Genomic DNA, 22,984 nt, shown 5'->3' with positions numbered 1-22,984 from the left:
CGAGAGGAGGCGAGTCGATGGGTAATTCGCGGAGGTCGTACATCATCCCCGGGGGAACGGTTGTCCGCCTATTCGGTCGCTTCGTTTGGGCTTAAATCAAATTTACTAATTAACACCATTTACCAGGATCTATAGCTGGCGAGTCGCGCTGTCCGGCGACCATGGGCTTCTTCTAAGCGCTCTTTTTGTTTTGCTCCTCAACGTCGGTACGCGTTATTGATGATGCTCGTTAAAGAGCTCTCACGTGCCGGTGGGGGCAGTTCTTCTTCGTCGTCTCCTCGTCTCGCCGCGGCCATTCCAGCGACTTCGAGAACCCGTCGACTTCTGTGTGTGTATATGGAGCTCCGTGATCCATCCTCGTGGTCGCTCGGCCGGTGGCTGCCGCGGGACATTAGTCATCGACAATCAAGATGAATTCACTCTTAAACAATGACGCTTAATTTCAAGAAGCCACCGGACGAACAATCGCCCGAATTCCCGGGGTTTGCGGGGCCTACCGCCGAATACGTACTTGTATAATGTATAATCCTTTAGCCACGGTTCGCCACGACGTCCTCATCCGTGTTCCTTGGGGGTTGGGGCGGGAGGGAAGGGAACACACGGCCGCCGCCGCAGCGTCCATTCGCACACGTCCGCCTCTCTCACGTTATTACGCGCCCCGTATATACGATATATACGTAGACCGCCGTGCCAGAGGATTTATGGTGCGTCGCATTATCACGTAAGGTAACGCGACACCGCAATTCCACTCGGCGGCACTGACGGGCAAACGCGCAAATTACCATCCCGATTGCGGCTAACTCGGCCCTTTACGCTAATAACGGCAACAACACGCGGCGGATTGCAAACAAGGACAAGTGGTATATACGCTACGAACGGTTCGCTAGATGGATGGAACGGGGATGCGCAATCTTTCCCACCGAGGGCGTAAACCGCAACCGCTGTATCATCCCGTCACGGAATATTTATTTATCCGGTCGATCGTCGCTGGTTCTTGAACCTTCCGAAATATTAAGTAACACTCGTTGCTTGTAGATAATTGCTCCTTTTCCTCACGTCGATTATGGGTATGTGCAAGCCCATGTCAGAGATGGGCATACTCATTATCTAGATAACAAGTTTCGAATAACGAATAAACGATAAAAAAAAACGTATTTCGTCATTTTTAATTGTTTAAACGTGAAAGTTTCAATTTTTATAATAAAACAATACTTCTATCGAACGTACTTCAACGTTTCTTCAATTTCATGGTAAAACCACTCGGAAAGCTGTCCTATACACTCGCGAGGAAACTCGACTTCTGTTAGGGAAAAAAGTGACGTAGGAGAAGGACCTCCTACCACATGGTAAATTTGTTTTAAGTACTGAAATAAATATTAAAATGCATGTGAATTTCTAATAAATATCAGAAACCTCCGAAACGAAATGGTAGAAGAGAGTTAGAGTTTGCTCGCGAGTGTACAGGAGAGCTTTCCGAGTGGTTTTACCGTGAAATTGAAGAAAAAAAAGTACCATGAAAGAGCGATCGAATTTTTCGAACGGTTTGTGCCGTCAGTGTACTCGCGGTGTAATTTACTCGCGTGAAATAGAGCCGCGAGAGGACGGATTTTCTCACAGGAGAACGCGGTAACCGCAACGCAATATCCCGACCAGGTGTATATACACCATCGGTAGCTGTGTGTATACAGGTGGAGTGTTGCAGTGGTTCCTTGTCGTGTATGCGACAGATGGTGGGGGATCGTACGAGCGGAAGATTTTTCAAGGGAAAATTGCAATCGTTTTCAAAAGACAGACGTCGCTTGATGGTGGTTCGTGGGCGTTTGTTATTTCCCAACGGCGACGTGTATGCACGGAAACGCGATCGTACAGGCACAGTGGGGTTACGAATTCACCGAAGCCGATCGAATGCAAATGTCGCGGGGAGGCTTGCTCGGAATTATATCATTACACACACGCTGGTCCCGGTGTGGTGGCGTGGTTCGTGTCGTTTCTTTTTCTGTTTTCAAATAAGGAAATAAATTAAGACGTAATGGGCTTAATAAGGCTCCGGTTGGATAGCATTCCGTGACCTTGGCCGGTAACTAATGGCGACGTTTGCGCGTTTTATGTCGCGCTGGGGGGACAGCAGCAGGGTCAAAGGGTTTACCGTGTATAAACTTCCAAAACTCCAACCGGCTCTCCATCTTCGTCCGTGAACATGCATCGAATAATAACAACTTTTCGTTACGTGTTTTCATTTTGTTTTTCATTTTCTGAACTTTTCCGTCGAATCGGGATCAACGGAAACGGTCGAAAATGAAAACACGTGGGGGCAAATTAACTGAAGTATCGAAGAAGAGGGCCGAAGAATGGAGTAGAAGTAATACCAGCCACGGCCAAATACTGACGTGGATCGGCTACAGAAAGCTGATCTTGGTATACCTGGGATACAGGAGGCCGTGCAGCGGTGTAAATGCAATCAAGAAGGCCTCAATTAGACCGTCACGCCGTACATCCCTCATCTCGGAGTCTCGCCGCTCCTCCCTTCTCTTCACCCATCGTCGATTTCGTCGTCGTCCACGTCGTCGTTGTCTTCTTCTTCTTCTTCTTCTTCTTCTTCTTCTTCTGCTGCTTCTTCTTCTTCACCTCCTCCTCCTTCGTTCTCCTCTTCAACTAACTCGCCTCCTCCTTCGTCTCCTTTACCTTCCATTTCGTCGTATTCTTTCTGCCCTCGCACCGATTGTTTCGCATCTGCCGAACACGAGGGCAACCCAAGCAACGCAGCTCGAAGACGCGCAATTGTCGATCACAAAAAATGTCCGGGAAAAAGATCGTCGATCGACGTTGAGAAATGACAAAGAAAAAGGCCGAGAGAAGAATGAAAAACATGATATTGGTTCATTGAAAATATCGATTGTAGATCGATCGAGTATCGGACCCTTAGTTTTTATCGCGATACTGTGAATCGTAATGATGCACCGGTCACGTAACGTTTCACACATTACAGCTAATCCAATTACGAAATTAGAGACATAATTGGAAGTGAAACGATTACGGTCGATTAGTCGGCGAAGTTCGAGCAAATGTCGGGGCGAAGAGCATGATTCTGTCCGTAAACCGTTCGGTTTCCCTATCGTTAGACCCTATTAAACGAAGCATAAGAGAGCACAAGGGAGGTCTGCTCGAGGTTTAAGCGAGCTTGCAGAGGCCGAGATTAAGGGGCTGTTTAATCTGCATCCATCGCGATGATAGGTAACGTTGGGAGAATCATCGTGGGGGCCTTCACGTTAACCGAGTTAGTTACAGGAAACCCTGCAATTAGGGATTGTTAACTGGATAAAACCTTACGCGTGCTCCGCGTGATGGGACGCGCGTGAAAAAACGAGAAGCATTTAAAAAGATGGGGAGCATCGCGGCTCCTGACGCGCTCAAAGAATGTTTCATACTACTAATTTCATCGAGCGAAAACATTCGCCGAAAACCGTGAACATTCGATTATTTTTCATTTTATCGTACCATTACTCCTTGTTTCCTACAGAACGCGATACGTTCGCTGAAATTTTTCTCTCGTGCCAGAAGACCGAAAAAGTGCGCACGGTCGCGTGCAGACTTTTTTTCACCCGGCATCGCACCACAAGATATGAAATAATTTCATGTTTCTTCGACATCGTCGATCGGTTTGCGTCGAAAAAAATGATTATTTTGGACGTTATATTACCGTCGCAACGTTTAAAATTTTGTTTTTCACAGCCGAGGGTAGCCGGTTCGGCAGCCACTTCGCTACCAATCGGTAAATTCGTTTCGACGTAGACAGTTATTAGGTGGCTAGAGTCGGTGTAAAACGTCGCTATAATGATCGGTTGCTAACTAACTGGCTCTTTCTCCTCTCCCTACCGGTATATACATATAAACATTCACGTGTATGCATACGTAGGATCTCGGGGCGCTTAACTGGCTCACCCGCGGGCACCGTCGATACTGTTTACACCGTAGTAATTTGCTAATGGCCAGGCCAACACGATGAATTCGGGATCGAGTTGCTGCGTGGTCTGCATCCCGATAGGCGCCGCGATCCAGGGACCACGCGGACCCGACCGATCGAGGATCGATTGCTACCCGAGACACGCCCCTGCTCGTTCTCGTCTTTCCCCTTATCGTTCGCCCCGCGCGTTATCGATCGAACCGGCCCGTTGGAAGAATTTTTACCGATTTTCGCCAAATTCTCAATGATCACTGAGTGGTCATATTGTCTTCGAACGAGCATATTTTTAAACGTTTCGCGTTGGCGCGATCTCGGGGTGAAAGATCGTTCGGGAAAAAATAAGCAACTGCTTCGTGCGATGCCGTGGCAGGTACCTATGTAATATTTTCAAGAAAATTAGATTGCAACATCGCGAGCTGGTATTATGTCGCGGAGGGGGTCATTAAAGCGCGTATATTACGCGTTCACCTCGAATATCGTGTTCGTTGAGTTTAGTTCGACGTTCGAGGATATTGCTCGACCCTTCAAGTTTCGATCGGTTGAAAGGCGCTCGGCGCGCGTCCGTGCCATGCACTTAAGAACGCGTCAGTTTTGATCGGCGGATCATTTGGTCGGTATCCGTTCGATTTATCAGCCCGAGGATCGTTAGCACTACCGAGGGTAGCGTGCAGGTATTCACGACGCCGCGCTAATTAGCTGACGCGCATTAATGGCTCCGGGACTCCATTAAATTGTAAAATATTTAAATAACTCGTCGACGGGCGTGCCCGGGCGCGAATTACTTGTCATAAGTCAGTCTGTGCAAGTAGTTGGAAGCTTGCCACGGAAACTCCAGTGGGCAGAGTTATAATGTATGTGCCAGGTAATGGCGCGTTTTCGTACAGGAAGCTGACGAGCCTGTAAATTAACAATTTCTGCCCGCTTAGATAATCGTTTTTTTCTACCGTTGAGTTAATCGATATAGAGCAAGGTTTCGTGAAATAAAAGAACGCTGTTTGTTTTTCTGTTTTTGCTTTTCCCTCTTTTTCTCATTTTCTTTACTACGTTTTTCTGACCTCGTCGTAATTGTTTACTCGTCGCTAAAAGAAAAGGGAAGGTGAAAGGATTAATTAAGATCAAGGAGAATGGACACCAATGTTCGTTTTAATCGAGAAAAATGAAACGACATATCGGTTCGACGACGTTGGATTTTCTCTATGATTGCTGTTCGAGATCCCTGATTGGAATGGTAATTACCGTGATTAAAATTTCGATCGCTATTACTGTCGACGGTTGCTAACGTTTCGGAGATCGTAACGTTCGTGTCCATAATCGTGTCGTTAGCGCGAATCGACAATAGATAAGCACGCTTTCCAATGCAATTTTGTCTAGTTTCGATAGCGTGGGATCTTTCGAAGCATAAATGTCGAGAACCGAAAATCCTATGGGCGAGACAGCCGACTATGGCTACACGAACACGTTGTCATCATTCGCGTATCTCTTTACGGGCAAGCGATCGCAAGGTTCCTTCGCAAAGTTACGCATACGTCGTGAATTATTTACATGGCAACTTACAAGTATACGCTAGGAATGTTTATACAATCGTAAAACTTATCGCAATTACCGTTTAATGTTTTTTTTTTTCTTGAAATTAAAGAAACGCGTGTGGTATAAATAGTAGTTTTTTTTTACTTATCTAAAAAAATCTGTATGACGGCTCGATGTAAAAGTATATAACAGAAATTATCGTACGTTCTCGGTCGCGACGTAGAATTTTTCGTTTTAAAATATAGATACATACATAAATGCTCGACTCTTCCACGTTCCATATTCGCCGATCTATATCTCGGTTTAGAATGTTTCCGCGTCCCCGAAGTCACGAATAAAATCTCGCGGGAATTAAAAGCGTGCGCCAGCGTAGGCTTTCTCGTCGCGACTGTCGAGAATATTTTTACTTTTCTTCTGGACGGACATCTTTCGATGATGTTTATTTAAAACTCGCTTCGGAGTTGTAAATACGACGTGTTTCCGATTCGTAGTGTCACCGGGTGTGACGAGCGACCGCGATCACGATTGTTCCGCGAAAAAACTGTCTTCGAAATCTATCGCGCACGCAGGCGACAGACAATACATATACGTGATTCGAGATCCCGTGAAAATTCAGAATACGATTCATTCGTGCGATTCACGCGCGACATATGATTCTGTTTCCGACGTGGGAATCGATTCAACAGAGTCTATTCACGCGACCGACTGATCCTGAATCTTGACGTATCCCGAAATTCTAGATTCCGAAAGACATTCTCGTACGTTTCGTCTGTACACGGTTCGCCGTGTCGCTACGCCGATACTGTAAACTATATACAGTACTATAGACAAACTGACAATCAAAAAAAAAATTTCGTTCATTCTTTCGTGTTCTCCGTTACCGTTCGAACGTAAACTCACGACTGTCTCTCTCCGTGAGAGGGGAAGGTTGAAGAGACTCGTTTGTACGTGGACAGGTATGTGTCGTTCTGTTCTTTTTTTTTTATATTTTTTTTTGTTTTCGTAACGAACGTTGTCGAATCTGTCGCTCGAGCGATTCGTCGGGTCGCGGATCCACGTTAAAAAGCACCGACAACGCCAACGATCACCAAGAAACACGAGCATTAATATTTCAAAATGGTCGTTCGTGTTGTCAACGCGGACCGTTCCCCGCGGATCGCTGATTTCGCATTCGCTCTCCAGTGATCATCGGAATCGTTCGTTCGAGTTAATCGAATATGTTTTCGAATTCCATAAAATGACAGTGCACCGATCGATGAAACGATAAGACCGTGTTCTGGGAGTATCGAACCATGGTTATCGTTCAAAGTTTCGGGAACACCGGCCGTTATGCGATTCGAGAAACTGTATCCCCTCGAACGTGTTCCTTTCACGACTGGATCGCGTAACAAAGGCACGAGTGGTCGCAGGAAGAACAATTTTAATCGGTCAACCTTCCGTCGCTGTTACACACGCTACCGAAAACGGTACAAAGTGTTCGGCCACTTCGATGGAAGTTCTTTGGCTCTCGTATCTTGCACGATACCTACGAAAGTTGCGGACAAAACGGGGGATGCGAGTTACAATTGAAATCGGTTATCCTCTTTCTCTCAAAATCGGTTTTAAGTCGTCCCCTGTGTCCTATGTTTTCCGCTGCTCAGGTTCCTACCGGGTCCGTTTCTCGGATTCGGGTCAAAGGAACCACGACGATTCAACGGCTAGAGATCATGATCGCGCGACACGGTGGTACCATTGCGTGGACCATACCGACAGGTGAGAATCATCGCGAGCAGCGTTCGTATGGCCGTACCTAGGTGTTGTTCATCCGTGTACGAGGTCTCTTCAGCTGATCAGGTCGCCGTTTTTCCGTAGCATCTCTAGGTGTAGCTCGTACTCCCTGGCCTTCAATCTGAGGGACGCGATACTGTTGGTCCGTCGATCGATGTCGGGCAATCCGACGCTGCCTGTGGGTGAACCCTGGGGGGATGTGGCCGTAGGTGGCGGGGGCGGGACCGGTGGATGAGGCAGGCTGATCGCGGGCGCCGGTGGAGGCGGCGGTGGCGGCGGCGGTGAACCACGGACCAATTTCGGCCTCTGCGCGGCCGATATGTTCGCCAGGAGGCTCTGGAAGGACGCGGCCGACGTGTAAGGCAGAGGAATCCCGGGCGGTAGCAAAGGTGGCGGTGCCCGATGATAGGGATGAGTCGTGTAACTACCAGGGAGGACCGGTCCGTGACCCAGAGGCGGGTAACGAAACGCGTCGAAGGGTTTCCGCAGCGTGAACGTGCCCAGGTGGGCGAAAGGGTTCGGCAAGGTCGGCGCGACGACCGCCGATGGCGGCGGTCCACCTGATCCCAAGTACGGATTGTACGGATGCGCCTGGGGCCCGACCTTCTCCTGTTTTCGCCACTTCGCGCGCCGATTCTGAAACCAGACCTGCAAGCAAAGATTAATTAGTTTTTTAGTTTAATTATCCGACCCGTATTTCCGTAATCGTATCGCGATCGTTGTTTGAAAACACGATGTTCACTCTGGGTCCATGGGCGTAGCCAAGGGGGCGGGGGCAAGTGTGGAAAAAAGTGGCTTTTGCCACACCTTACGAGAAAAAAATTGGATTCCTGTATAATTTGAAACACGACCAACAGCCTCTATTAACCCCTTGGCTTACGTATGCGTTTGACAGGTTCCACGGTCTCCCGCCCCCCAGTGGTGGGGATAAGATTTGAACAATAATCGTATAGAAGAAGCCGGATGTCTTGGACGATTACCGATCGCTACGCGCATTTAACTAAATGAACGATGTAAACGTATAATAATTCAAGTCCTTTGATCTAATATTATTATAGTTCTTTGCTCAAAATCTGTTCACTTTCCGCGTGTCTATGTTCGGCGTGTTGCCTATTGTTTTATCGACTCGTTCGAGGAAGAAAAAGACGAGGACGCCGACAGAGAACCAATTTCAAGTTCAGTTTCGCGAAACCTATTTATTCGATTCTCGATTAGAAAGCAAATAGTATCCCGTTCTTTCGCTGGAAGTCGTTGGGGTAGCCAATGGGAAGCGCGAATTCTGGTTAAAGTGACGCGGTTCTCCCTTTTTCAGGAAACTCGCGGTGTATCATTATTTCCGACGCTGAAGGGAAACCCAAGATCGCTGCGAGGCACCCGTCGCGTTTGCCTTGTTGTTTCCCTTCTCTGTCGTTCTTCCTCCATCTACCTTCGTCCGCCTACCTGAGAGGACTCGGGGAGAGTTCCTACTCGAAAATTAACGAAATATCGACCACCGTAAAACCGTTAGGCGGCCGTTCCGTTGGCCTACTTTTGCCTTCGGAAATCCGTGAGCATCTATGGGGGCTGGCTGGCTCGCAAACAGTCGTAATCGGTTCCGAAATCTCGTCTAGTTTGTCTCTCGAATGCAAAAAAATCCCCCGTTTGCTCTTTCGGCCTTTGGTCTTCTCGATACGACGACGAGCGAGGGGACGAAAGGGCTCACCTTACGCCACCGACGAAGAAAGCCGATCGGACAATCACGAATGAAACAAACGTCGTTCGTGATGCGTCGACCGTTCCAGCGCATTCCATCGCGAAGGTTCCTCGAAGACTCGAGCTCTAATCAGTTCAACGGAAGCTCTCTTCCCTCGCTCCCCTTGGCTCTACTATCCCGTTCTCCTTATTTCGTCCTGTGCCCCCACCCTTTTTTTTTCCTTGGTTTCTTTAACGGAGGTTTAATTCCGTAGTCCTGCTCTCTTCGGTTGTTAAGTCGATTTCGTGTCGTGCTTCGACCACGAAACAAATATCCACGCGTGTTCCCGATTTTAACGTTAGCCTTCTTGCGAAACCGAGACGAATGGCTCCACTCGAACTGAATTTTTGTGTCGCGAGTCTCGTGACAGAACGCAATGACAACGGGACTCCGACCCGTTCGATAGTCGCGGGTGACCTCCTTGTCGCAGACGTAGGTATCCTCGCAAGCAAACTTGGCTTCTTCTAGGGGAAAAAGTGGCGTAGAAGAAAAGTCTCCTACTACTTGGTAAATTTATTTCAAGTACCCAAATAAATGTTAAATCGAATGTTAATTTAGCATAAATTTCAATAATTCCCGATACCAAATTTTAGGAGGTTCTTCTACGCCACTAGGTATCGGGAATTACTGAAATTTATATCAAATTAACATTCGATGTAACCTGTATTTCAGTACTTGAAATAAATTTACCAAGTGGTAGAGGCCCTTCTCCTACGCCACGTTTTCCCACTCGTACGCGTTTGGTAAACTACGAACGGATAATGCAAAGAGTTCTGTGTGGAAGTCTGCAACGAGCAATTTCTGCACGGCTACCAGGACACCTCTTAAGGAAAGAATTTCTTCCACGGAACACGTTGTCGACTTTGTCGAGAAGTTTACTCGTTACTTTCAAGACTCCCCCTCGTTCGATCGGTACTTTTATTCCGCGTTACCGGATTCCTCGGGACAAGTCTCCTTCGTGGATGAAGGAAAATCAAACGAACCGCCGAGAGATGTTGGTCGAGTTCAATCCGATCGGTGCACGATGTAGCCTCGTCATTGCATAGACAAGGGCGCAGGATGAGAACATTTCGGGATGACTTGACGATTCGTTTGACTCGTGAGTCGATCCGTTGTCCGACGCAAACAAGGTAGAATATACATACAGTTCTCACAATTCTCTGATTAGAATATACGCATTTCGTGACTCGTGAGATCGTAGGCTAATAAACAGTAGCTAGTCGATTTTCCCTCAATTTTCCTTTCTCAGAACTTTGTAATTCCGTTCTCTGGACTCGGGAGTAATTTTCCCCTCTTTCTCTGTTTCACTCTCGATCGATCCAGAAACGAAGAACTCGGGTTACAGAATCGGTTGAACGATTCCGTAACACCGAAGTGTGCACTCTTTTTTTCCCTCCGTTTAGGGAGCGAAACGCGTGTGTTCCGCGGGCGGATCGAACGATCGGTCAGGACACACTGGCTGGAATATGCAAAGTCGTTGCTAGGCGTATTGGAGAGTTAAAGGTGATGGGGTGTGGGGGGTCGGGTGCCAGGACCCCCCAAGGCGAGCGGAATTGCCCCCAGCAGGGAGTTAAACATCCGAGTTGCGGCTTTTAAAACAAAACGCAACCACGATCGACCGCCGCCGGAACCTAGTCGTTTCGTGCTTAATCGTGCCGCATTAATTACGCGGACGCCGGTTACCCACCCTCTTCCCCTATCTCTTTCTCTCTCCGTTCCTCTTCCACCCTCTTCTCCTTCTATCCCTCCCCCTTTCATCGATTCTCCTTCTTATCCTCGACCCCCACGCGTCTCCTCAAACGAATCCTCCTCCTTAAATAATTTTATTTTACGATAGACCGGAAATTAATACCGTTCGATTGAAGTACGATTACGTCGAAGTTACTTCGGTCGATTTTTTCGCCAGTGAGAAGTTTCTTCCTATTCCTTCTTAACCCTTGTGTGGGCAGCTAAAATATTCACGATTATTGAGCAATCGGAATACCTCTATTCTGACAGAATAGACAAACATAGATAATTTTACTTTCATACTTTTTCGAAACTCTTAGTTCTCCCTGCTTATAATACACCAAGTGCTGTTTTAAATAAGAACATAAAAAACTGTGAAAGGAAATTTAGAAATGGATACACAAGGGTTAAACACGACCTCGATGTACAGACTTCTCTCGATTATCGTCCGGCTTGTTCTATATGATTATTGTCTCGGTGCGGACCCGTGTTCGGGACGATAATCGAGAGGATTCTGTATCATGCGAATGGACATCGCAGTAGCACAATCTCGGTCACAGATTTCTAAGGTGAAGTATCATTCCCCGAAATCGCTTTTGTCGAATTAGCGAGCGCCTCGTGTCCGGTGTTACAGTGTACAGATTTACACGTTTCGTGACCGAAAAGAAGTACATTCTACTGAACCACGATCGCGTGGATATCACGAAAGACGTGTATATACGTTCGCGAGGGTCGTGTTCAGGGATTCCTTGAAAATGATTAACGCGACTGCGAGCTCGGTGTACGTATCATACCGTGTCATTCGCTGGAGGCAGTAGTTCTCATGCCAGGGGAGGTTCGTGTAACTTTAAACTTTGGATAAATTCTCGATTCAAGGTAGACGGATTAGCAAGTATAATGAAAAAATGACCAGCACATGAAAGAGTTCGGCGTTGTTCGAATGAAATTTTATTCGAATAAAAATTTCGTCGTCGTTTCGACTGTTTTTATTTGATTTCATCGTTTCGTTTCACACATCGGACACGTGTCGACGGAAGTGTTTTTATCGGGCGAATGAGATCATCGGTTTTACTCACTTGTATCCGTGCTTCCGTCAGACCGATCTTCATGGCTAGCTCCTCTCTGGAACAAAACAAGACGTATGTACATATGTATTCGCAATAATTAGTTGATTAATGTAACGCGCGTCCGGGATCGCGTCGTATAATATTAAACGTGGAACTGAAACGTGGCTGCGCGGTAATTCAATACTCTTATCTTGCATTCAAATGCGGCGGTAGCGAAGAAAAAAACCGTCTCGCTAATTACCGTGGTAAGAACTGAGAAATCTGCGCGACAGGAATAATCGTACGTCGATTAGGCTAATCAGGTTTGCGACGGTGTCATACCTAGATTAGCTAGCCGAGTCGCGATCGGTTCCCGGGTGTATCGATTAATTGCATTACGTCTTCTGACATTATGCATGATTATCATATTCAATTGCCGATCGTATAAGCTGCTGTGACGGGTGCAACGGAGTGTAATCGACTAGATTTTCATGGCTGTTCTCTGTCGCGCGTGTAGATAATATCACAGATCTTTTTACGTGTGGTAAAAACCGTATCGCTCGTGTAACTATGTTACTCGAGGATATCGCGAGCGGGATTATTTATAATAAATTAAACGATACACTTAGTTACCGATGTTAAAGCGATACGCGGGCTTACGTAACGATATCGTCGTTGCGTTTCCGCTTCGGAATCTATCCGCCGATGCTGGTTCTATTTCTCTCGCGACGAGTTGTTTTTTTCTCTCACCACGGAGGTTCGGTCGATTCCTTGCACTCTGTGTGTTACGCGATCATCGAACAAAAATCGCGCGGAGAACGTAGGTAAGACAGTCTTGCTCGTGTTAAAGCTGTGTACAGACCACAGACTTCCATCGAAACGTAAAATTCGAATGAAATGAAATGCCACGTTGCTGGCATTAATAGTTACCTTTTACAGTAAAAATACAGTTGCGATAAGTACAGAATTTAATCAACGCCGGTAAAGGGGCAACGAAGCTTCTAGGAACGACCCATCCTCACTCATGATACATATACAAAAAAAAAGAAAAAAGATCGAGGCAGCTATCGGTTGAGGCAGCCTCGCGAGGAAGCCTCGCAGTGTCCATACATAGCTTAAAGTTTTCACGGGGCGTGAGATGAACACCGGAAGCATTCGATCCCCGTTCCTCGATTTCTATCGTTCTCTGGCCGCCCCGAAGTTGCTGGTTCACCCAGTGATTATGACGTCGGGTGTCCGACCACCAAAACTGGCGAATTCGTGTGTACACCGGTGTGTCTCTGGCCGGAGGGCCCCCGCGGTGTTTCGTCTCATCTCGCACGCAAATTGCCCAGATGTTCCACGAAATCGTAAGGAAATCTTGGTGATTATATCGCGCCGCGCAGACACCAGAGCTACAACGCTTCGATCGGTTCGATCTCGTGCTTAGGCGCATTTGAGCGGAAAGATGAGCCGCGACGGCGGCGATTCCGGCAGTGATCGAGTAAAATTACAGGGACTTTGAGGATGCTTGAAAATCGACTCTCAACGGTGAGTCGATTTGCGCCATATTTCGATTCATTACGGGTATCCGTATGCCTTTTATTGTTCCTACCTCCTCCTCTCCTCCTCCCTCGCGTCGTTTTTCTCTTTCTCGATCTTCCGAGTTGTTCGTTTTTTTTTGGGGAAGGGAGAGACGCGATAGGATTCCATCCAGAAGATCGTATCATGACGTGGGTATTTATTCTGCGCGTCGTAATGTTTCTTTAATAGACGGTGTTTTATAAGACGGTAGTAGGGAGGATCAAAGGATAGCGTGGACGCAAACGACTCGTAAAGATTTTATGTTCTCTTTGTGCCTTAATCGACGATCGATTTCTCACGTGAAGCCTCGGTATGTGTCTTGACGCGATCTTGACGAACGCAACGCTCTCGTGGCAAGCGGAGCAACGCGCGACCACCTTGGCCTGCGAGTAATAATAATTCAGCCTTTCCCTTTTTCTCCGGCCTACTCACGAGCGTCCTTCTGGATTTAATAAGATCACGAAATTTCGCGGTTAGTCGGATCGTCCCTAATTACACCCGCCGCCGTTCACTGCGACTCAACTCGACTCGGTTACCCTCGATTCCCGCGTATCGTTATTATTACGTATCTCTTCTCCCCTGCTCGCCCAGCCTCCCTCTCCCTCTTCGATGTGTCCTTGCCATGGGAAATGTGTGCTAGTTGCACAGTGTACACTGGCCACAAGGAGTCACGTACTTAGATTAGTCTTTACATTCGACGTAACAGGCTAGAAGCCTTGTGAAACTTCTTTTACGAATCTCCGACTCGATTTATCGTCGTGGTAATTTTGTTAACCGGCTCTCGTCTATCTCTTCGGTGCCCAACAATCTCTTATAATTGCGTCACCAGGGCACATTTGTATCCTCGAAACGTTCGGTTTCCTTTCCTCGAGAATCCGAAATCCCGTTAAATTGTCTTTCCTCGAGGTTCCGAACTCGCGTTAAATTGCGCTTGCTGATCGTGCGAACGATATCCGTTCATATGGTCACTGTACGCAACGGAGGAAGTAAAACGCGAGCGTTTCCTACGATAGAAGGGGCTTCGGTCGTTGCGACACCGGCACGCGGTCGCAATCAACTTTGGAACCAATGCGAGAACGGAACCGGCAGTTTCGTAATCGCGATAGAACACGACGGGCTAGCGGTCTCCGTCAAAGTTGCCCGCTAAGCGGATTAAACTCGCGATTCTTTGCAATCTTTTCCACCTCTCAACCGCCCACCGCTTCTGCTCGTTCATTCTCTTTCTGTCTCATCGACGAGATTGTGTCGGGATGAAAACGATTTCCTACGAAATGCGTGACACTGTGTCAGAGAACGATGATGAGAATATTATTATTAATATTATTATTATTAGTGTAAACGGGCGTTGCTCTTTAATATAATAGTTTACAATCTTGTACAAGGTAAGCGAAAACTTCGTGTAGTGATGGCAATAATTTGGCATAAATTTCAGTAATTCTCAATTCAAGAGATAGGAGCATAGTGGGAGGTCCTTCCCTTACGAGGGAGCAGAGTTTGCATGTCGGTGTACACACATTATTGCCCCAGTTTCACTAGCAAGGAATGGAACATTGAAATGATACCGGGGTTTCTGACACCCCCGAAGAATGTAACAGAAAATTACATCGCCCGTTAGGTCTATTCTTACATCTCGTCTGTGCGATAGTCATATTCTGCTCCATTTTAATCGCGGCATTTCTCTCCCGTCGATCGTCACTCTCGCCGCATTTCGCGTCTCGCTTCATTAAGTTTCCGTGATATCTGGAGCGAGTAATTAATAAACATCGCTAGAAGAAATAAATCTGTCGGAAGCCTGTGTGGTAAAATTACAATCGCTCGGTGTCAGCCTCGAAACGTTATTTTCACCATCGTTCCGATGTTTTTGCACACGTTCTTCGATCGTCATGATCGTACGTTTGCATAAATCTAATATTATTGAACAAAGAAGAACGCTATAACAGGTGGTGCGTGTACAGCGTGGACAGGGAGAGAGAAAGAGTAAGGTAGAGCCAGAGGAAGGGAAAAGAAAGGAAGAGCGAGGGAGATCGCAAGTGGCGTGTGCGGTTTCGTGTAGGCAAGAGGCTTGGCGCGCGGGTAATTCGAGTAATTGGCGGACAATTACATTATCTAATTAACCTCGGAGGTCGGGCGAGCCAGTCGCCAAGCGCTGCCGAGTCCCGTGATTGTCCCTCGTGGCGCAACCTTAAATTATTATTGTTTAACACGCTCGAAATCGTGGTCGGGGACCGTGCCCCTGCCGGTCGTTAGATTCGTAGAAATTCGAGCGACACAGAACAGAAAAGAAAAACACACACTGATTCTCTTTCTTCCTGTTCTCTACCACGCGATTCTTTACTATTTTGTCGTCGTTAATCTTCAGCCTTGTTCCTCTCGGATTATATTTTAATTCGAAACTGTGCCATCGAAATATGGTAAATTAAAATTACATTCGAAACGATTATCGTTCGACCGATCGATACACCGGTGGCAGAGCTTGGCTGGTTTTGCTCAAGCGTACACTGGGATATCAATCAAACGATCGGAGAGCGGTTTGAAATCACCGGGACACGGGTTTCCACCTTCGGTGTGCACACCGGTCGAAGGTTTTGCATCGGGTCTAGAAAGAACTGTGTGTGCCAGATATCTGTGACGGGCAAGACGATAGAAAAGCTGGTAGCTGCGAGGTAATATCCGTGCATAATGCGATGCAATCCATCTCCGCACTAACGATCGGGTTGGTCTACGAACCACCCTTGGAATTTGCCATTAATCTCGGTATAAATCATATATCCCGGGTCGGCCGCTACGAACGTTGCTGTTCGAGGTGGCAATTATCGAAGGAATGACATGGCATTGGCAACCATTTCGACGATATTACGAAGAACGCTTTCCTTCGGGGAACCACCGACGATAAGACGGGGATTGAGAGAAGGGGGCGGAAATTAATTTGTGGTAATCCTAACGACGATTTTCGAGCGAATCTCGCTCTTTAACGAGCTCGTGTGTCGGGTCGGACACGATTGCGCTAGAGCGGGACTAAAAGAGAGTCGGTAGCCGGCCGCGCGTAATGCGTGCGTAATTCGCGCTTAATACGCGTACGCCCGTGGAGAGGCAATTACCGATTGGCCACACTGTCGTCGAACGAATCTCAGCGAACCTCCTCTTCGTACTCCTTCTCCATCGCTTCTCCCTTGACCGTCTCGATCTTCTTCGACGAGTAAATGCGAGAGGGAACGGGACGGATAGGAATTCCGCAGAAAATTCGACCGCCCGATGAACGTAAACGGGGCAAATTGTGTTCGATTTAGAACTAAAGTCTCCCACTAGATATTCGCTATCGCTGCGAATATTTCGCGTTGGTTCGTGGGTGTCTTTACTCGTTAAGTCAGATTCACACTAGATCACGTCAAATCTGGCAACAGTATTTATTGTTCACACAATTCGAAACAAAAGAAGTTTTTGTTTTGTTTGTAAAAAAAGTATTATTAAAAAACATTACTTATTCATTTTGTATGTTTTCCATAAAATATTCTATAGTAAGTTTTTAATAAGTATCTCGGTATTATACGTCTATGCATGCAACGAGACCAACAAGAAAGATGAACGCAAGACGCTTCCATGAATGCAGCGGCGAAGATTAGAGACGTTTTCGTGCGGAGATTTTCGTTGGTCGTTCTAATTGGCGGTCGCGAAGACGTTAATCTCATTTGCGACGGAAAGAAACGAATAACGGATCGGGGGAAGCTGGCGGCGGCGTATCTAATCGGGAGCATGACTCGTCGGCCGATTAATGACAGGAGAAGTTACAGGTCGGAACGAGAGGATAGAGAAACGGCCGGTAAGGGCGGAGGGCGGGGGGCGTAAGAGACGAAGGGAGAAGGACAGGACAGGATCGAGGGAAGGCGGTCAGAGGCTCCATGGAACTGGTTCCGTTCCACGGATCACTGGAAACAATCATCCTTATTAAACTCACCACCGACTCACCCCACGGATATAAAGGTATTCTTCGGAATGATTTACCAAGAATCGTGTTCTGCTCTTTTGAAACAGGTGGATATCCCCTGTTCGATGTACCCTTCGAACGAACGATAAATTCTGCGCGTAAAACCAACCCAGGGACCGACACCCCGTTTTGTTTACCAACTTCGCCGTGATGAAACACAGCGAGAGGGCTCGAGAAGAGAGAGTGTGAGAGTAAAAGAGAGGAATGGAGGCGAGAAAACGAAGAATACGAAACGGTTGGCGAGCCGTTCTAGCTGGCAGGGACTTCGGTCGGATGATTAGTCGAGCCACGGTAGCCCGAGCCACACGAATCTAATCTAAATTAGATCTTAAGAGCTCGTAAAAGTAAGTGGCTGCGTTTGAAAGCTTGCAACATCTTCCCCTCCCCTCAGCGCGTATCTAGACATTTTATCGAGAGGATTTCATTGGTCCCGCGGTGCGTCGATCGGGAAAATTCGACGGTCGATCGACGATCGAATCTTCGTTCACGTTCACATCCGCGATGCCTGGGCGTTTCCACGAAAGTTCGCAGGGACGGGGGGAGTATGGTCGTTAGAAAATACGAATGAAATGCACATTCGATGGAAGGAATTCGCGAGAGCCTTACTCCGTAAAAGCGGCTAATGAATATGCATCGGGTTCGAGCGAAGCTTACCGCCTCCCGGTCAGCTAGTCAATAAACCTAAGCGACCATAAAATCCAATTAGTGTGAAATTAATACTGCAACACGGTGCCGAGGGGGGCGGAGGGGGCAGAGAGAGAGGAAGGGGCGGGAGAGCAAGAAACAGGCGAGCGGGGGAAGGGATTAATTTATATCAAAACGGCAAAAAGGTATCGCGAGCGAGCGAGCTGCACCGGCCGTGGAAAGGAAATGATCCACAATAAGGAAACGGTAGATTACAGCGAGATTGCTCGGAAAAATCGATCGATTTCTTTATCGAACCGCGATCTATTCGAGGGGCCCTGCTCGGAAATTGCAAAATTAACGTTTGTTCGCTGGATTACTCTGGCAAAGAAAGTCAGAGTGAACAGCCGTGGGGACGTAGAAGCCCAACGACCGACTTCGCGTCGATGAGATGCCACGGACATTAGGCTTTATCTCGAAACGCGAGCCTGGACTTTGAGTTTCTCGATAACCCGAACCCACACCCAGGGCCCCGTCGCCTGGCACGACCATAACAAGATAGCCCTTAAAAATTTTTTACTCCGACTGTCCTCGTTCGTCTATGTCTCGTGAACATAGTCGTCCACTACGTACAGAAGATTTCCATCATGTTTCGAACGTTTCGAGTGAATTTTTAGCGAGATCGAATCACGCGACCTGAATCGGACGCTGTCAATGGTGTACGCGACGGTACATACACATACTCGGTTTTACTCCTCTGCATATCCTTCCCCCTCTCCCCTCTACGTTCGTTAATTACGAGAACCCATACCGTGGCCGCAGGACCGGACCTATTACGAGCGATTACACCGCTATTAGTTACCTACCTACCTACCTACCTACCTACCTACCGGGTGTTCCGTGCCACGAAAGAAGCAACGGGGGGAAAAAGGAGATGAAAGAAAAAGCTACCCAGATAGATTGCGCTACACCCCGTCGCCGGCACGTTACCGTGGCGCGCAACTGGATCCAAAGAACCTTGGGGGAACTTAATAACGTGAAAGCATCGTTTCGACGCGCCGCGGAATTCGCCACAACGACGGGTCCGCGACGGCGTGTCCAGTAGAAAAATCCGATGATCGATGGGAGGGTACGTACCGTTTCGCCGATCGATAGATCTTCCATCTTTTCCTGGATTCCACCGACAGTCCCGTAGATCATTCGTCTTTATTACACGACGTTTGTCTATAATTCTAGCCGTATCGGGTCTCACAGTGCGTCTCGCGATAGATGCGACACAACAACGCTCTTGATTCGTGGTTATTATTTAAACAAAAAAAAAAACGCCCCAGTCCTGAAGGGAACTTCGAACCAGTGAACAAGTTTGCGAGAGTATTACGAAACGCCACGCGGTTGCCCCCACGGCGATGTCGTATGGGAACAGTTATTTTGTTAACAATAGGCTGTCGAATCTTTTGTTAGCTCGACGGGTGTAGTGAAAACAACCGGGGTCGGTTTTACGACCGCTGGCCCAAGGACTGCCCACCTATACCTGTACATGTATATCCGATCGTAAACCGTTTTGGATCATGGAATTCGTCGAAAGTTGAATTTCCGAGAGAAAGGATTGCCGGTGGTGTGTCGTTGTTACGTGGTTCTCGTTCGAAAACGGTTCCCGTGGATGCAGAAGCCCGCGCACGGGAGCCACCTAGGTCACGAAATGTATTTCGGCTCGGCAGGAGCTAATAGCCGGCTCTGCGAGTTCCTCCTGTATCTTGATCCCGTTACACGGGAAGCCTGGAACCTGACAAACGCGACTGGACACCTCCTCTAGCGGTTAGAAACCGCGGGAGGTACACGAACCTGCGCCTATCAGTCGCGCCAATGATGCACACTGTAAATTCTTAGTCAGGGATTTCTACCGAAACGTGAAATACCGGTATTTTCGGTTGAACCTTCGCCCTATATAACCCCTAACCTTATAGAAACCGAAAAAATACCGATATTAATTTAGGTTTTCGGTAATATATCGGTTTTGGTATAGCTTTGGTGGCATAATACCGGTATCAAAATCATACCGGTTTAAGTGCCTGTTCCTACCTTAGGATGACCGTTCCAGGAAACAGTGACCTTCGTTTTAGTATTCCACGCGCCTAAACTATGTAGATTTTTACACATTACAACTGTTGCACCTCGTCGTTGAGTGTTATAATGTATTCCGCTCGATTAGCCCTGTTAAATAACATCTGGTTCGATTGAAAATTACGAGCAGAATCAGCGATAGAGTCTACGACTAACAGGGCATCGCGCGATCACAAGAGTCGATGAGAATCAGTTGATTCGCATACGAACGGGTCGCGAGAGGAAATACCCTAGCGACGTCGTTTACGTACCTGGTGAACACGTCGGGATAATGAGTTCTCGAGAAAGCTTTCTCGAGTTCCTCTAGTTGGAAGCTGGTAAAGGTAGTCCTATATCTGCGTTGCTTCCTTTTCGGAGCAAAGTCGTCGACCTCCGCTTCGCTTTCAGGGCTGGTCGGCGCGGCTCTGGGGTGGTTGCTCTCCTCCTCGGGCCTCACCTCTTCCGTAGAGATTCCCATTTGCGCGGACTGAGGTGTTGTTGTCGTTGTAGGCGGCGGTACCGATTGTTGCCGAGGCGGCTGGCTCGGCTGATTCACCTGGCTCGAGCTGCTCGTGCTGCTCGCAGGACTCGTCTGCGGGACAGCTGGCTCGACGCCTCCTCCTCGCGCCGAATGATCTGCGAACACGAAGACGTCTTCATTTTAAAGGCTACCACACGACGATGAGAGCCGTTGCATTTCAGCTTATTTGCGTCGAACGACAGTCTACCTTGTATCGTTTCTGATCTTGATCGTTTGTTTTTGCAATTTTTCTAAAAGTATGAGAAACATATTCGAACTACAGCATACATATAGGATACATATGGATGTATGTGATAGCACAGACGAGAATCTCGTCTGTGGTGATAGAGACCTAATTTAACTCTAGGGTTTTCAGGCACTCAAAATCAATGATCTCTCGATTACAATGGCATCTGTAGTCTTATCATTATTTCTGTAGTCACTGGTAATACTTTTGACGAATGGGTCGCCTGTGCGCAGAATATTCTACTGTTCATAAAACGTGTATACACGTCCATAAGTCATAGCACCGAAAGGCTTAAGCTTACCTTATTTCCACAAACTTTAATTAAATCTTTATATTATTCCTCTTTTCGTTTGCGGTGAATGGTGTTACTGTTATTATTATCATCCGTCTCGATCGGGTTTCCAGGTTGGAAATGCCAGAGAAATTAATTAACGACAGAGTCACGAATGCGGTCGAGCGTAATTGAAAGCGTGCTGTCCGCACAGTCGAACAATTTTAAACTGATTCTCGCGGACGATTGTTAACTACCGAACGCCGACCACCGAGCGGTTATCAACGATTCTATTAAATTCCCCGAATGGATGGGGAAATCCTCGCGGTTTAGTTTCCGTCGTGAACACGCTCGAGTGTCCTGCTTTGTCGAACCAACACCAACCGATTCGTGGTTAATAAAAACGGTTTCGAAAGTAGCTTCGAATATACGTATAACAACGCTTTTGATCCCAGGTCGTAACCATCTCTAGAGATCATCCCGCGTATTTTCGAATCGACTACGAGTGTATATATGTATGTGTGTATGTATATAGACACCGTGGAACACACGATGACGCGTAGACGAAGACGCAGAGACACGGAGAGACGGAGGACAGAGCTATCATTCCTTTCACCGACCTTGCCGCATTAATGATCCCCACAAGCCCACACTTCGGCACGTTCGATGCTGTGAGTGATCATGTAACAGCGTTCGATTCGCTTGTAACGACTAGAATCATTTTCACGCGCGATCGATACCCCGACATACCAGCCGAGAGGGAATCCCTACCTCGTGCTTACAAGCTGCTACTGATAATTCGCGTCCGCAATTTGCAAACGTGTTTTAGCCATCGAACCGGTTTCAAAGTCCCCCTAATGAAATTCCCCCGAGACCGTGTTTGTCTCTTAATTCGTCATTATCGAAATTCGATCCTCGGTGGTGCGGAGTGACACGATCAGCCCGAGGTTCAATAACGTGTGAAGGGGGTAAGGAAAAGGGTTCGCCGCCAGGGGATCGGTGTTCGATGGTCGGTACGAGTACTCGATATCGCGTTTGGAAATCCGTTTAAGCGGATATACACACCTATTTGTATACACATATATATGGCGGTTTTTAGTCGAACCGATTTATCGGAAATGAGTTTATAATGCAGGTAGCCTGAACGGTAATGCGAACGATAAGCGAGATCTAAGCCCGGCAAACCTTACCTCGCATTTTTCTTGGCTTTTGCCATTAAACATCGAATACGCGCCGGCAACGTACACGCGGGTTTCGTGTTACGGCCGGCCGAAGATAGAGATGGCGAACGAACGATCGAGCGAGAGAATGAGAGACCGAGGAACGCGTAGGTAGCCTTTTACATTATAATAGCATTAATGGGTTCGAAGCCGCACTTAATGCTCGTTCGTTCGTTGGTCGGCTTGGTTCGTTATTAACTGAAAATTACCGAAACCGAAATCTAATTCGCGTAAACACTGTAATTTCATGGCGGGAGGAAGCGACTGTTCGTGGGCCCCGACGTGTAGATCCAACCGGTCGTCGTCGGGGTAAAACGCTGCGCCTCGAACTTCAGCCCTCGAGCATCTTTCCAGAGGGCCGATCGAAACGTTCCCATTTTCATCCGCACGCGTTTTCTTTTACCGAATCGATTACCGATTTTCGAAAATCGAAATCAATCCTTGATCGAGGCTACAGCGCGGTAGAAACCGCTGAGTCGCGTTAATTGACTCGTCGTTAATACATCGTTGGTATTACTACAGAATTCACGATGTTAATTTATTTCTTCCCCCCTCTACCCTCCTTCCTGCCCCGAGTCGTTCCAGGGTCTTAACAGTGTAGGTATCGCGAATGCCCGATTAGATGCGTCACGGTCGATTAGACGGTATGGATGGAGTGATTTCCGAGAGAGCGGCTCTAAGCAAAATCTGCTAGTC

General features: G+C 47.5%; 1 protein-coding gene across 1 annotated transcript in view; it reads right to left on the bottom strand.

Moving 5' to 3' along the window:
• Positions 1-6,893: 6,893 nt before the first annotated feature.
• Positions 6,894-22,984, bottom strand: part of LOC107189122 (homeobox protein aristaless-like) — a 68,577-nt gene continuing 52,486 nt past the window's right edge. The window contains exons 2-4 of the mRNA XM_015577596.1: positions 20,303-20,666; positions 11,792-11,837; positions 6,894-7,903 (exon numbers count right to left, since the gene is read on the bottom strand). Coding sequence (XP_015433082.1) covers positions 7,310-7,903; positions 11,792-11,837; positions 20,303-20,666 — 1,004 coding nt within the window. The 3' untranslated portion in view covers positions 6,894-7,309. The remainder of the gene's footprint in view (positions 7,904-11,791; positions 11,838-20,302; positions 20,667-22,984) is intronic.

The sequence above is a fragment of the Dufourea novaeangliae genome, unplaced genomic scaffold (genome assembly GCF_001272555.1).
Source record: "Dufourea novaeangliae isolate 0120121106 unplaced genomic scaffold, ASM127255v1 scaffold125, whole genome shotgun sequence".
Taxonomy (NCBI): domain Eukaryota; kingdom Metazoa; phylum Arthropoda; class Insecta; order Hymenoptera; family Halictidae; genus Dufourea; species Dufourea novaeangliae.
Note: the sequence above shows the minus strand (reverse complement) of the source record. Positions and strands in the feature narration are given on the sequence as shown.